This window comes from Sitophilus oryzae, unplaced genomic scaffold (genome assembly GCF_002938485.1).
Source record: "Sitophilus oryzae breed Bouriz unplaced genomic scaffold, Soryzae_2.0 scaffold_179_pilon_pilon, whole genome shotgun sequence".
Classification (NCBI taxonomy): Eukaryota; Metazoa; Arthropoda; class Insecta; order Coleoptera; family Curculionidae; genus Sitophilus; species Sitophilus oryzae.
In genome coordinates, this window is record NW_022146501.1 from 2,268,990 (window position 1) to 2,285,013 (window position 16,024).

The following is a 16,024-nucleotide window of genomic DNA, read 5'->3' on the forward strand; positions in this document are numbered from 1 at the left end:
GATGTACCAAATTTTTAAAGAGTACAGATACTAATATTGTAGATATAATTCGTTTATTTCATTAAAAAATAAAAAAAAAACTGTTTAAATGTTTGTTAAAGAGGACCAATTAATATGATTCCAGTATTCAAACTACATTAACTGACTGCATTGATTAATAATAATTGTTCCAAATACTAAAAAAACTGAATTTTGTATGCGTATTAGACAGTGTGATAAAAAGTAACACCTTAAAAATGATATTTTATTTTTTAATAAATGCTTATATATAACAATAGAGACTTTAATTTTGATAACTTATTATTATATTGATTTCTGACTCAAATCCACATTTATTTAGAATAATTTATTAACGAATACAATTAAGTATGCAATTAATTAGTATATTGGCGGAAATAATGGTTTGGTTTGGTTTAATTAATGGTATACTCTTTTATAAAGATTTAAATAGTTTTCTTTTTGCATACAACATTATTGTTTTTAGCAAAACGATAATGTTACTAGAATGTCAATATATGATGTCAATATTCCATGGGTGTCAATAATAAAATGTCAATATTCCATGGGTATATTGATGAATGAGGTCTAAATTATAAGAAAATGCATTTTCTACGAAAACTTGAAGGGATAGGTAAAAATAGTGTAATACAATTTGATAGACAATTAAATTGTGCATCTGATTCTCCTAAAATATACAGGGTATTCCATTTAAATTAAACAAGTTATTGCCGTTTAAAGCTTGTAATTATTTAAAATACATTTTTAGACACTCTGTATAAGGTAGTATAATTTTTATTATTGCAACACAATAACTGATCAATAAATAAACTTCAGTAAATATTTAGTATTAAAAACTTTGATACCCTTGGAGAAATGAAGCCTTAAAATTTTTACTGCAATTTCACAAAATTGAAAATATTTCAAAAACGGTAAGGTTTAAGTGTAATAAACCTTAATCAAATTTACCTTTATTTTAATCGTAGAAACTATAAATGTAATAATATACAGGGTGTTCCATTTAAAAAAATACAACTTTGATATTTTTTACTTATTTGGGACACTCTGTATTTTGTAAATTATTTTTAAATTGTACCTCTAATAGTCCTTCATCGAACCCAAAACTTGAAATTTGTAAAAATGTAATCGTTTAGCTACAATACTCCATGTCGTATGTGGTGAACAACCCTGTATATTTATAATTAATTTATTTTTGTTTCCTAAAATATTTTGATTAAAATAAAATATATAAAAGTGGGCAACGCTGTGCCGGTCAATCTTAATCACGTCACTAAAAGTTTATTTGGTATGATCTATATGATCTCTATTGTATAACTTTATATAGTACTAATATATTACGTTTTAACTCAAATTTGACAATAATGAATAGAATTTGTGTTTATAACAAATAAGTTCTTATATACATTTTCAAAATTGTTAAAACGACACGTACAAAAATGGTAAAAATGGAAAAAGAGCAAAAGATATATAAAACATCAGGAATGCTTTACACTTGGCCCAGTAATCATGATTAAGAATTGTAATATGATTTCTATTAAATATTTCTTGTTCTTCAACATTAGAGATATTGAATATGACAGAGAGAGATATGATTCTCTGACCTACTGCCTATTGTTCACTATAATATTAATATTTTTTCTTTACTTTATCGTTTTAAATGTTACAGTAGCTTTGTCTTACAGCCTGGATATGAAATCTTCTATTTTACTAGTAAGTTCTATGTTAAAATTACATATAGTCACACTGGGAAAAGCTATAGTACTAGGAGGTGCTTGACTACTTTGGACTATAGTTCTAGTTGGATTACTAGCATATCTACCCCAGAACAATGTTGTGATGTATCCAGAACATCCTAAACAACTCAGCACCACCAAAACCCAAAAAGTACTAAAAATATATTAGGTTTTTATTTTTTGTATTTTTTTATAGTTATTTTTATACCTTTCAACTATACCGCTAGAAACAACAATAAATTTCAAACCATGAATGCTAGTATTTCGTAAAAAACTTATAAAAACATTTCTAACAGTTCCCATTTTTTGAAGTTTTCTCTAAAAATTATTATACGAATGTTTTGTTTTATACATTTTTATATTTACTTGTATTTTGTGGTGAAACATTAGATATTTAGAGGTGTAATTAAGTTTGATTTTTAAAGGGTATAAATGTTTGTCGGTTTTTAGTAATGTTAATGATAGGGGTGCGTGATAAGAATCAATAAAATTTAGTACGTGAAAAATGTGATTAACCCTACAGTTAATGATTTATTCTGAAAATTTTAAATTTGTTTGTAGAGTAGTTCGTGTAATAAAACTAGGCTGACCAGAGATTTTTTTTATTTTAATTAAAAAATCATTTAAAAATTATACCATGTCCGCCAAAACTTTTTACTCTAAGGCTCCGCGCGCACTGCATCGGATCGGACCGACCAGCAAAAGCGACTGCGACCATCGTACATATAGACGGCGCCGGCGTCCACTAAAACATTTCGACCTGTAGAGGCCAGATTCCTACCTCTACCTATCTACGATAGTCGAGTCATCGCCTTCGCCGTTTCTCGCCGGCCCGATCCGATGCAGTGCGCGCGGAGCTTGTTGTCGCCCACTAGACAGCTGCGCGGCGCGGCTCTGGGAAGAGAATTTTTTCCGGCTGCGAAGGAACTGCGCCCACTATAGCGCGCTTTTGAGACGCGGCAACGCTATTTATTAGTTATAGTCGAAGTGTTTTTTACTTACTGTAGTTTAGTTTTTAAAGCAATGAGTTCAAGTACGGACGAAAGCGTATTTTTTGTACTCTTCTAACAGAGGAAGAGGAAGAGGGGGTGAGGAAAAGTTTGGACTCATACGAATAACAAAAAAAGAAAGAAGTTTGGAGAATTTTACCATCTTTTTCCAGATTTAATAAAAGACAAGATCATTTTTTTCAGTATTACAAAATATAAAGGAAACATTTTACGCACTCCTCAATTGAGGGTTTTAGAAGCAAAACACCGAGCATCTCTAATCATCATATTTTTTCAGAAGAGACAAATTACTAATACTTTTGATAATTCTTATTTATTCTGATGTGTATATTAGTTATGTGGTGAAAAAACCCTGATCTTTTTTATATATTTAGGTAATTAGAATTTAAAAATTGGAGATTGTCACTTTTGTTAAAAAGTGGAGATTGCCGGTTTTGCCTCTACACCCCTCAATTATATTAAATCTTTGATAGAACGGCATTTCGTCCATCTGTCTCAAGTGAGGGAAGACTTAAAAAAAATATCATATTCCTTTATGAAAATCGATTTGCCTAATTTACCTTTAAAAATACAATTCTACCATTGATACGTATCACTAGTTCCTAGTCAAAAGCCAACTGAAAAGACTCGAATGCAAAATTATTTCCCATGTGAGTACGCACACTGCAACGCCCAAAACGCGGGAGACGGAAAAAGTTGCTAGAGAAGTCTCCCCGACTTCTTGACGGGAATCCCGCGGCGCGCTTCTGCGCTGCGCGCTCTGATGTGCGTTGGTCCATTTAAATACATGGCAAGCAGACAAAAGAAATTTCCACATGGCGCCGAGCCGCGTCGCGCTGCGGTCTAGTGGGCGACAACCTTAAGCTTGTTAAGCCGGAGTCTCATGCATCCGAAATCCGATGACACGACGATCCGACGGTGCTCCTATTGGTCGAAATATTTTGACACCAATTTTTATCCGATATTTTTAACTAATCGTCCGACGTCGTATAAAGTTAAATTTTGTTTAACTTTTGTACGATATCGTGTGTTTTTTAACCTCACTTTTTTTTAAAACATTGGTTTTTAAAATCAAGTTTAGTGGGAAGTGGGCAATTTCGGGATATTTGGCGAGGAAGTTATTTTTATAAGTGTTTCTCCAATAATACATAGGGGGAATGACAGGTCTAAATGTCAAAACTGTCAAATTTCGGAACGAACTTTCGGATATATGTGACAGGCTTTTTTTATTTCACACGATAACTTCAAATTTCGGATGTCGTACCATCGGATTTCGGATGCATGAGACTCCGGCTTTAGTTTATTAAATGAAACTTGTATACCGGGTGTTGCATCTTCGGACGGGACCTAGGAAATCCCATGTAAATTTTAATGGGGTCAATTATTGGCTTCCCTAATTATTTTAGAGAATAATTCTTATTTAGGTTTATTGAAGAGCACTAAAACCCACATTCAAAAGAATAACTTTAGATATTTTTGATTAGCTCGTTTACGAGTTATCGCCGATTTCTTTTTAGATATTTCTCCTTTCTTATGGCCCTGTATTTACTTATGAGCACCAGTCAAGGTAAAAGATAACTATCAAAGGAAGTTGTCATTTTAGAAATTTATCTATTTAGTGCTTTATTATTATTAAAAACTCATACCTACATCGAAAATATTAGCCATGAATTACACTACCGAAGAAAAAGTATTGATGATTAAATGGTATTATCAAGGAATTAGTTATCAAAAGGTGTCGGACATGTTTGCTGCTCTGTATCCGAATAGACCGATACCTGGAAAATCTACAATCGCAAGGAATATCCAGAGATTTGAGACCGACGGTACCCTAATAAATAACTGCAGATGTGAAGCAAGGCAGGAACAAAGAGAAGATGCAATAAATGATACCGACTTGGAAGTTTTATTGTGCGTGGAAGAGAACGATGGAAAGATCAGCACAAGGAAACTTGAGGATGAAATAGGAATAGATCACACTACAGTTTCGAATTTTGAAACGACATAAATACTATTCCTTCAAATATGAAAAGCACCTAGAGCTACGAGATGGGGACGAAATACGGCGGCAGGCGTTTTGTTTTGACATGATGGAAAGAGCAAACACGGATAGGGAATTTTTAAAAAAACATATGTTTCACTGACGAATGCACGTTTACCTTAAATAATGAACCCAATATTCAAAATTATCGATATTGGAACAAAGAAAACCAACACAGGTTTGTCGAAACAGGGGCGCAATATCCACACAATATTCTTACGCGAAATTTAAATGCAGAATATTATTTGGAACTACTCGAAAATCATATTTTACCTGCTTTACATGATGCCGCTAGGGAAAATTAGGAAGTTGGAACCAAATGGATGGCTACCCGGCACATATTACCCTGGCTGTTCGGGAATATTTAGACAATAGTTTTAACGGAAACGTTATTGGCCTAAATCATACAGTAAATTGGCCAGCAAGGTCCCCTGATATTTCGCCAAATGATTTCTTTCTCTGGGGCCATTTAAAAAACAGGATATACAAGGATAAAAAATACCCAAATCTAGACGAGTTAAAAAATGCTATTTCTGCCGAATGCAATAGAATTTCAGTTTACCAACTAGCGAATGTAAGAAGAGAATTTTATGATCGCCTGGGTTATTGACTAGCAGTCGATGGAGGAATATTTGAACATCTTCTTAAATCCTAAAGTTCTAACACTTTATAGTACCTAAATTAATAAGTTATTGAATATTGTCATAATACTATAATTAACCTTGTAATTGATTACTTTATTTTACTTTAATTCATATTAATTTGTATTTATAAATACATCTTTAAGATTTCCGATGTAGGAATGAGTTTTCAATAATAATAAAGATGTAATAAAGCACTAAACAGGTATAAATTTCTGAAATGACAACTTCCTTTGACAGTTATCTTTTACCTTGACTGGTGCTCATAAGTAAATACAGGGCCATAAGAAAGGAGAAATATTTAAAAAGAAATCGGCGATAACTCGTAAATGGGCTAATCAAAAATATCTAAAGTTATTCTTTTGAATGTGGGTTTTAGTGCTCTTCAATATACCTAAATAGAATTATTCTCTAAAATAATTAGGGAAGGCAATAATTGACCCCATTAAAATTTACATGGAATTTCCTATGTCCCGTCCGGCAAAAAGTCATTTATAGGTAATATAAATATAAATAATTGTACAATAAATTAAAAACTGCAGATCGCTATTTTTATAAAAGATATAATAATCATTTATACAGCAATAAATGTATAAATCAAGATAATTTGTTTTAATAAGTGCTTAAAGACGGAATTAGCGAAATTTATTGATTATTGCCAATTCATAAGCAAACACGTGAATTATATGACATGGCATGAGATGTAAAACGTGATCAGTAACGATGACAACAACAAAAATATGTAGTCAAATAAATCGAATTTTAGAAATTCATTCTAAGTCACGCTTATCTCATGCTTATAACTCAGTCACGTTTAAGCAGCGATTTTTTAAGGATAAGGTATAAACAAAATTGAAGTGTCCCCACTACCCGGTAGAAATATATATGTATTTCTGGCAGAAAATATACAGATCGTTTTTTTTCTTGAATACACTTTGTTACGTTAATATAGTCATGCCGTTTTTGTGGCAATTATCAGAATTATCTTTGCTATTACTTCTTAACTTTGACGCTACAAAAGTTTACAAAAAGAAACAAATTCTAATGAAACTTTGAAAGGTCTTTTATGGATAACCGAGGTTTCCGACCACTGTTGTGCTGATTGGACCACAGATCAGAGGTGGGCAAAAATTGAACCCAAGTAGCATTTTCACGACTTGCGACCACATGTTTACTAAACACAACGTTGGATTAGTTACAAAAAATAGTTAGCACCCTACCTTGGGTATTAAAATAAATTTAAACGTTTTTATAACGTTGTGCCGACGTTGGACTAGTACTACAGCAAAGTAGAAGCTTCTGCGACGTCGAATAAACGTTGTCTTGTAACCTTTTTTGCTTAAGTGATCTTTAGGTGATTTGGACAACGTAGTTACAACGTTGGACAATATAGAGTTTTCCGACGTCAGTTTCAGGACCTATTCCAACGTTATGCAAACGTCGTCTGTTTTACTAATTCCAAAGTTGTTTAGATTTCCTTATTCTTACGTTGGTAGGACGTCGAGTCACTACCTTTTTGCAACTGTATTGAACCATAACCTTAAATCTTGAATTTTCACTTCATTGTTCTGTTCAGTCAGACAGTTCAGTGCTGTTTATGTTTTTATAAAAAAAAACTTAATTAAAATGGGACATAAGAAAGGTACATATAAAACTAAATTTAAAAATACATCGACATATATTACCGATAGTTTATCCACTCCCTCGTTTATTTATTATAGAGGGCGGCACAAGCTAGACTCTAGGATGACTAAATTAGGCAATCTTGCGACTAGTATACTACCTGTTACGGCCGAACTGCGACTTTATTAGTCCAGTATGCGACTACTCGAACTACTCCATCTTAATCTCCAAAACAACAAAGTGAAAGCCGCCATGTTGTTAAATAAGAAAATGTTTCGTTCCTAAAATAGCAATTCCTGCTTTTTGAATACATTAACTTGAAATATTTAACCCTAAACAACACGCGGAAACAATTTTTTCGACTGCGGATAAATTATTCTCATTTTACTAAAAAAAAATTCAAGAAAATTTTTAAAACTTCTTTAATTTTAAAGCCCATTAGTATTTTTCAAAGTAGAAACAATACATTTATCAATAAAGTTGTTTGCGTTTAACTTTTTTGCCTTGGGTAACGAGTTACAGAGTCGGTTAAAGTGTTTCAATAATTATGATCTTCAAACATCCTCCACACTTAAATACTTTTGTTTTGTTTTCCTTCACTGCCATCTGACTTATGTCTCTAACTAAATCATAAAAATAATATTTTTACTATAATTATCCCAATTTAGGATAAAACGCGACTTAGACGCCATATTAGTTTTGTATTTCTGTGAATTAGGATTTTAAACAACGTTGCAGTTTGTACTAAATTAGGCTTCGAGCCAACGTCGGTATCCAACGTCGTTTCGACCCAAAAATTATTCTCCAAACTAGTGCAGACTAGGGTTGGCAGGAGGTTGTGCCGACGTTGCACCCCGACGTTTGGTCGCGTGACACAACGTTGTCCCGACTTCCAAATGCTGCTTGGGAACGAGTCGTTCACTTGAACGAGTATTAAAAATGAATCGTGAGATTCTATTCACCGCTTAGAATACGGTTAGTTCAAATGAATCGCGGTAAGAGTAAGTAAAAGAATCGTGAGAATTGAATCTGATCAGAATGCGAGTCTTTTCTTTCTACCGCTCGCTCGTTCAAAGAATCACGATTCTTTTACTTACTCTTACCTCGAGTCAATTGAACGAGCCGTATTCTAAGCGATGAATAGAATCTCACGATTCATTTTTAATACTCGTTCAAATGAACGACTCGTTCAATCTTTGCCCACCTCTAATGTGTGGTCCAATCAGCAACTTGATCAATCAGACTCGTTCGTTCAAAGAATCGTGAGAATTGATTCATTGCTTACAATACGGTTTGTTCAATTGAATCGTGGCCAGCGCGGATCCATTAAATTTGAATGGAGGAATCGTAAAAAAAGTAGTAATAATGACAACGCGACTCGTTCGTTTCTACGGTTCGTTCGTTCAAAGAATCGTGAGAATTGATTCATTGCTTCCAATACGCTTCGTTTAACTGAATCGTGGCCAGCACAAATCCATAAAATTTGAATGAACGAGTCGTAAACAGAGAATCGTAAGAATCGTATCGGATTACAATGCGACTTGTTTGTACAAAGAATCGTAAGAGTTGATTCATTTCTTGGGGACTATGTGAACATTTTATTCATTAGTTATAGGTGTTTAACGTTCCTTTCTTAAATTATTGTATGTTAATTTATTATGTATGTGGTTTGAGCGAGATCACGAGAGCGATTACTTAGTTCAACTAATTCCTTTGTAGATGATCAAAATGCAAACAATGTTATTAAAAAAATGTATTATTTTTATCTATATTTTAAGAAGTGGAACTTCTTCAAGAAGCATTTTAGGGAATACGTTTATTTTTCTTTTCTTTTTTTCTGTAGATAGTGATAGTATCACTTTGTAAAGTTTATGTATACTTTGTTTTTTTTCTCAGGTAAGATTTCGACAGACGATGACAGAAGAAAAGCAGATGACGTCCCATACCAATCTATTTATTTTACTAAAAAAAGTTTCTAATAATTTTTAAGTTAACTATGGATGGGTTTAAATATAAATTCGGCATGCGTCGTCACTTGTTGTTTTTAACCAGTTTTATTGGTTTATTTCAAAAATGACAGATCGTATTTTAATTTTATTGGTTTGACGGAACGATGAACGACAAACGGACGCCGATGCGTATGAACGCGCCTTTAGATTTTTGGCGTTTGTCAAAGTCTTGCCAAATTATAGGTTATAATTTTGTGACAACTTTTGTCAAATACCCTGCGTTTTGGAAGATGATGCATTTTGATTCGTGTTATTACGTATGTTTTGTGTCTTTTGAAGTCAAGTGGAGGAACAATCGAGTGAAAATTAACTGTAGAACCCAGAGCACAGTTTATGGTTAATACTCGCTGCCCAGGCAGAAAGTCTTATACAGATACACCAATAAAGTTACTATCAATAAAGTTCGTATACCATCTCGTAGATAAGTGCATCTCGAATATGGTAGAAGGACCATACCACACCATACTAAACACATACTAAAAACTGGAGTAGCTGTAAAATATCGACATCACACGATAGGTAAATAATGGATTTTAGTACTGCAGAAAAATAATGTCAAAAGGTACTGGTTTAAAAAAAATAAGATTAAAGTTAATTAATCAACCTGCGAGGTATAAAATTTGGTAAGTGTTATTATTAATAAAATAGTTTGTTTTATTTATGTTGTTTTATTTATTCCTGCGGAATATTACAAATTTGTATTTGTATATAAGTTATATTGATAAATATAATCATAAATGCGGGAAGTTTCATAAAGCTTGAAAGTAAGAAATACTTCTTTTTTATATTTTTTGGTATGTGGTGTCTTGTTTTTGTTTGTTTTGTATTAACACATACCGTTTTTTATTAAATAAAATAACTCGATTACATTTTTTCAGTTTTATACAGTTTTTTCACAATATTTTGAAGTTACTTGTCAGTCAAATTTTAAATACATATATTAATTTCCTGCTATGCGTTCCAGTTGTACCAACTTATTTCTTTGTAAAATAAAATAAACTACTTTGAAATTAAAATGACAGACACATCTATCACTGTCAAGAATCTTCTCGTTGGATAGACTATATATACCTAAAGTTTATACGCTATTATTTTTTTCACCCTGTATGTAATATACTTCTTATAGTTTAATATTCTTAATTTGTATAAGGCAGATTTTAAGTGTTTCTGATTTACGTATAGTTAAAAAAACACACTTTTTGATAAGATAATCGAAAATATTAATATTCAAAATAGTATAAATTGAAGAACTAAGTCTGTTTGAGTTACACCACCAGAAAGATGTTTGGGTTGTCAGTTATAACTGTACTTTTAGGGCTCTGCACCATCTTTGCAGCCTCTGGGCAGAGTACCTTAGAGTTAGTGCATGTGGTAAGTGATATTTTTAAAATTTTACGTTTTTTTTTAATTATAATAGAATTACCATAGTTGTTTAGGCATGGAAATAGAAATCCCGAAGAGAGCTCATTGTATGAGAGCGATCCCTTTTACAACGAGAGTTTCTACAGAGAAGGCTATGGACAGCTTACCAATGTAGGTATATTTTTATTAATTTTAACCCTTTTTATTTATCCAGAATAATCCATAATCCTATATTATGACTCTGGAAACACATTCTGTTACCTATTATTATGACCAGGTGATTAAAATAGTTTGAATTATTTTGCTAACATGCGAAATATGTGTCCAGTGTGAAGCTATTTGAAGAATTTTGGTTAAAATGTGTAATTTTTGAATTATATAAAACGAATTATGTTATCAAATGGTTAACTTTATAAGTTTCCTATTTAAAAGATATTTTCTCCAATCATTGTATTCCATCATCACAATAAATTCAAAGATATTTAAAGGGAATGAAACATATTTCGGTTCTTTATAGTTGTAGGTTGTGGTTTTTGAAATAGTGAACTGTATATTTTTTCTAGCTCACTAGATTATTTGCCATAAATACCCATTTAAGAAAAATTTAAACTAAATTTTCTGCACATTTAAAATTCTACCATAAAGCAGCTTCAAAGTCTTCATATTTTTTAATTGCAAATCTAAGAAGTCTAACAGAACACTCTGGATTTTATGACATAAATTTGTGAACGAAGTTTCTATCCAAATATATATCTGCACCTTAGAATTTTTTATTGGTACCACACACTTGGTATTTCGAGCCAAATTGTCTTTATCAACCGCATGTTACAATTTCAAATAAACCATATGCGAAAATGTCAGAAATTTGACATATCCTTAATATGTCATTCTATTCAGAGTGCCATTTTCTATCGAATAAAGTAAAAAAATGCCAAGGGTGCCATTTAAAAATCAAAATTTGTAGTTATTTCCGGTAGAACAGGAAGTGACCAAAAACCACTGAATTCCTCAATCAATCCTAATTTACGTCATATACTAACATATCAAATCTCGTTTTTTATCTGAAAAAAATAAAAAAGTTATAGGGGTGAGCCACTTTTCAGACGCACCCGGTATATCAAGTAATTACAATCATAGTTTTTAAAATAACCGAATAATTTGGAAATAACTTTCAACTTTTCTCAAAACTGTCTTATGACTTAATATAGTATGCTTCTGGGAGGCAGATATTGAATATTTTTTGATTATCCTTCTCTTTGAAAATCTTAAACAGGAAAATGTATATAACGCTGTTTCTGGATCTTGTAACAATACCAAATAAAATGGTATTTTTCAATGGAATTATGTTTTTAGGAAGGAAAACGAACCGAATACCAATTGGGAACTTTATTACGTAGAAGATATAACAACTTCTTAGGCCAGGAATGGAATATTAACTATTTGGACGTGAGAACCAGTGACTACAACAGGACCAAGATGTCCGCTTTGTTAGTCGTGGCTGCTTTGTATCCACCAAGGAGAAGAGACGTATGGTCACCTTACCTCGACTGGCAACCCATACCATACAACTACAAACCGTCATCAAGTGATAAGGTTTGTAAATATTATACATTATAACACTTATGAATATCTTCAATAAAACTAAAGCTATTGAGATGAATCAAATAACAAGCTATCAAAAAAAGGCGTACCTATCTGATCAAATGATTTTTAAATTCTTTGTTTTGTTAATATATTCCACAGGGTGTTTCAAACTTTCACCAAAATATCAACATTTTGTTTTCCCTCGTATAATTGACAGATGGGAACTTTCATTTTTAATTTAGAAAGAGACACTAAAAAGTCAAATAATATAGCTACAAATTGCTTAAAAAATCATCAAAATCGGTCCACTAGAATAAAATATATCACAATTTGAATTAACGGGGATAACGGTAATAACATGACTTTGGTAAAGTATTTTCAAAGTTACTTGGACTGGTTTGGGGCTCTTAATTTATATAATCTCGCTGCCTTTGTCGGCGCCATTCAGGAATGGCGCCAAAACTTCAATCTTACTTGATGTGATTTTGGAATTATACTTTGATATCTTTAGTTATAGAGATATTTATTGAATATTTTAGGAACTCTTAGCTTTTTCTGCCTGTTCCAATTTCTATACCGAAGTATATTCCCTCATCGAGACAGAACCATATTATTCATACATCCAAGAACGATACGGTGAAGCTTTCAAAATTATAGAAGAAAATACTGGACTCTCATCAGTTAACATCTTCACAGCTGCTGGACTTCAGAACGGCATGGTAGTACAAGTAAGCATATGTTTCTTTAAATATACCAGAAAATAATTTTAAAATATTTTTAAAGCAAGAAATTGGTTATCCTCTGGAAGAATGGACTAAAAGTGTATATCCAGAACCTTTAAACTCAGCACTTGTCGATGCTTATTATCTTTATACCAATACCACTGCTTTAAGGAAAACTGCAACTGGTAAAAATCGAAGTGTATATAGAACTTCAATCTTACTGAATATATAAACGAATTTTAGGGTACCTTTTGAAAAAAATACTGGCCGATACAGAAAGTAAAATTAATGGTACCATCAGTCCATCCAGCAGGAAAGTATTTGTGTATTCTGCCCACGATATGAATGTAGGATCGTTCCTTCTTTCTCTAGAACTTTATAAGCTGGTAGAGAATCCACCATATGGTTCCCATATCTTGATTGAGCTTCACAAAATTCGTGGAGTATATGGAATCAGAGTAAGCTAATCAATATAGTTTTTATATTTTCAAATAATTATTATTGTATTTCATTTTAGTTGTTTTACCAAAATTATGAGCAACGTAATCCAATACCGCTGAAACTTGCAAACTGTGGCTATTTCTGTCCATACGATGAATTTTATGAACAAGTGAGTCATTTAATACCAGACGATGATGATTGTGTTTCTTCTGAATCATCAACAGCTGCTGCATTTGCCATACCATTTGGTTGGTAAACTGTGTGACAATAAAGTTAATTCAAAACATATGGTGTTTTTGTGTCAAAACAATAATGTATCCAAATCATATATATTCTGAATGATTGAAACTTCATTCAGAACCCAGCAATTACTAGAATAAATTAGTGGTTTCAATTGCACTTTATACTTTTTAGTTTACGATCATTCACGATGTCTAGAAAACACAATTCAAATTAATAGAATATTTTAGCAACAGCTTGCAGTATCAGTATCAGTTGTATCCATAGAGAAAGCCTAATAATCAGCTTATAAAACAATACACTTTCGGTTGCTAACCACATTTTCTCTTGACGGATGATAATCAAAGGCCAAAATGACATTCCTCGCAAATTTTGAAGGATAATTAGTGGAAAAGTCAAAAGTTTGTGAACTTTTTCCACTAACTGAAAATTCCTACCACTAATTTTGACGTTCTGAATGCTTATATTCAAATTAGAGGAACAAACTTCTACGCTAATTGAAACCACTAATTTATTCTACTAATTACGAGGTTCTGAATGAAGCTTAAATGTCTAAAAACATAAGAGAAAGACCAATACTGGACCCTGCAAGACCTAGTCTAATTAAGTCTTTTGTCTTGCATTTTGCATTTGGTCTTTGCTCATTACTAATTCTGAAATTCACCATAAGATATTCTTGAATATATTGATACCATTTCTCTCAAGTTATTTACACTGCCACTGGAAAATGTCTTCAAGAAATTAGAATGGGAAAATAGAGGTCTAAACATCGATGGAGTACACCTTAGCCATCTGAGGTTCGCAGACGATATTGTCTTGCTGAGCACCGACATTCAAGAACTAAACACCATGCTAAATGAGCTAAATGACCAATCCCAGAAAATTGGCCTTAAAATGAACTTGAAGAAGACCAAGATAATAAGCAACAATATCCATAACATTGACAACGTTATTATTGAAAACGTAGACCATTATATATATTTAGGTCATAAAATCAAGCTGGGCAAGGAAAACCAAAATACGGAGATCAAACGCAGGATCCATTTGGCATGGGTAGCATTTGGAAATAATAGCGATATTTTCAAGGATAAAAAGGTGCCCAGGAACCTAAAGAAAAAGGCTTACGACAGCTGCATTCTACCTGTGCTTACGTATGGCTTAGAGACTATGGCTATTACCCGAAAAACAGCAGAACAACTACGAGTAGCACAAAGAGAAAATCATGTTGGGAGTCACCATTAGGGAAAAAATACGGAATACCCACATACGTCAAAAAACAAGATTAATAGATGTCGTTAAAAGAGTGGTAAGTCTGAAGTGGCAATGGATAGGACATGTGGCAAGACAGGATCCAGACCGATGGCCCCAAAAAGTAATCCTATGGAGACCTAGGGGAACAAGAAGAAGTGTGGGCCGACCAAAAAAGAGATGGGTCGATGACGTCAGGGCAGTGGCAGGAAGACAATGGATAAGATTGGCTAGAGATCGCGAAGCATGAAAAAACCTAGAAGAAGCCAACACTGGATATAACCAGGCTGAGAAAGAAGAAGAAGAAGAATTACTTAAGGGGCCAGAAAAAAAATACAGTTCTCTCATTTATTTTTCAACTTTATAGCACTGGCGTAATTGGATTGATTATTTTACCAATAATATTAAATTATCAATCCAATTCATATTATACTATTTATTAAAGACTTCTCAGTACCAATTTAATATTTTTGGAGCCATATTTTAATTCCGGAATAATAATCACAATAAATAGTATATAATACCGCATAATCGAAAAAAAATGGCGTTCAGTTGGCTTGGAAATGAACATCGATAACATTCCCCATATAATTTTACATATTAAAATGACGGCGATCTTCATTTTATAACCATCGCTGACGCCGTTTTTTTATCATATTGAGCAGAGGCTAACAGTATTTATTTGAAGTTGTACAAAAACACAATTTCGTCTGTTAGTCCGACATTTAATGGTTTATAGTTGGTAAATATTATTTTAAAATATTAAATGCATTACAGCATAAATAAGTGTTTTTCTTGTAAATAACTTTGTTATCGTTTGCATTTTATGCCCATGATGTTTGTTTAGGGCTTTTGTTCAAGTCTAAATAGTAGTTCCCGACTCTCTCTATGCCTGTATCACCGCCACGCACCGCACCGTAGAAACGAACGATCGCAAAATTTTTACGATTCTTTTTTACTACTCATCGTTCAAATTTTCTGGATTCACCACGATTCAATTGAACGAAGCGTATTGTAAGCAACGAATCAATTCGCACTACTCTTTGAACGAAAGAGCCGTAGAAACGAACGATCGCATTGTGATCCGATTCTTTTTTACAACTCGTTCGTTTAAATTTTATGGATCCGCGCTAGCCACGATTCAATTGAACGAACCGTAGCCACGATTCAATTAAGTAGCGAATCGAATCTCACGATTCATTTTTAATACTCGTTTAAAAGGACGACTCGTTCAATCTTTGCCCACCTCTACTAGCTTGCAGCATACCAAAAAAACTTTTTTAAGACGTTTAGGACATAGAATGTCCCCATTTTGCCACGAAAGGAGGTCTATTTTCGACGTTAAACATATT

The 16,024-nt window shown here is 32.7% G+C and overlaps 1 protein-coding gene across 1 annotated transcript; it reads left to right on the forward strand.

Annotated features, from left to right (window-relative positions):
• The first annotated feature begins 10,131 nt into the window (after window positions 1–10,131).
• Window positions 10,132–13,461, forward strand: LOC115882814 (venom acid phosphatase Acph-1-like). The gene is made up of 7 exons (XM_030901062.1): window positions 10,132–10,446; window positions 10,504–10,608; window positions 11,791–12,030; window positions 12,561–12,749; window positions 12,805–12,928; window positions 12,987–13,201; window positions 13,261–13,461. Exons 1-7 carry the CDS (start codon window positions 10,357–10,359, stop codon window positions 13,438–13,440), a joined length of 1,143 nt encoding a protein of 380 aa, XP_030756922.1. The 5' UTR covers window positions 10,132–10,356; the 3' UTR covers window positions 13,441–13,461.
• The last annotated feature ends 2,563 nt before the right edge of the window (window positions 13,462–16,024 follow it).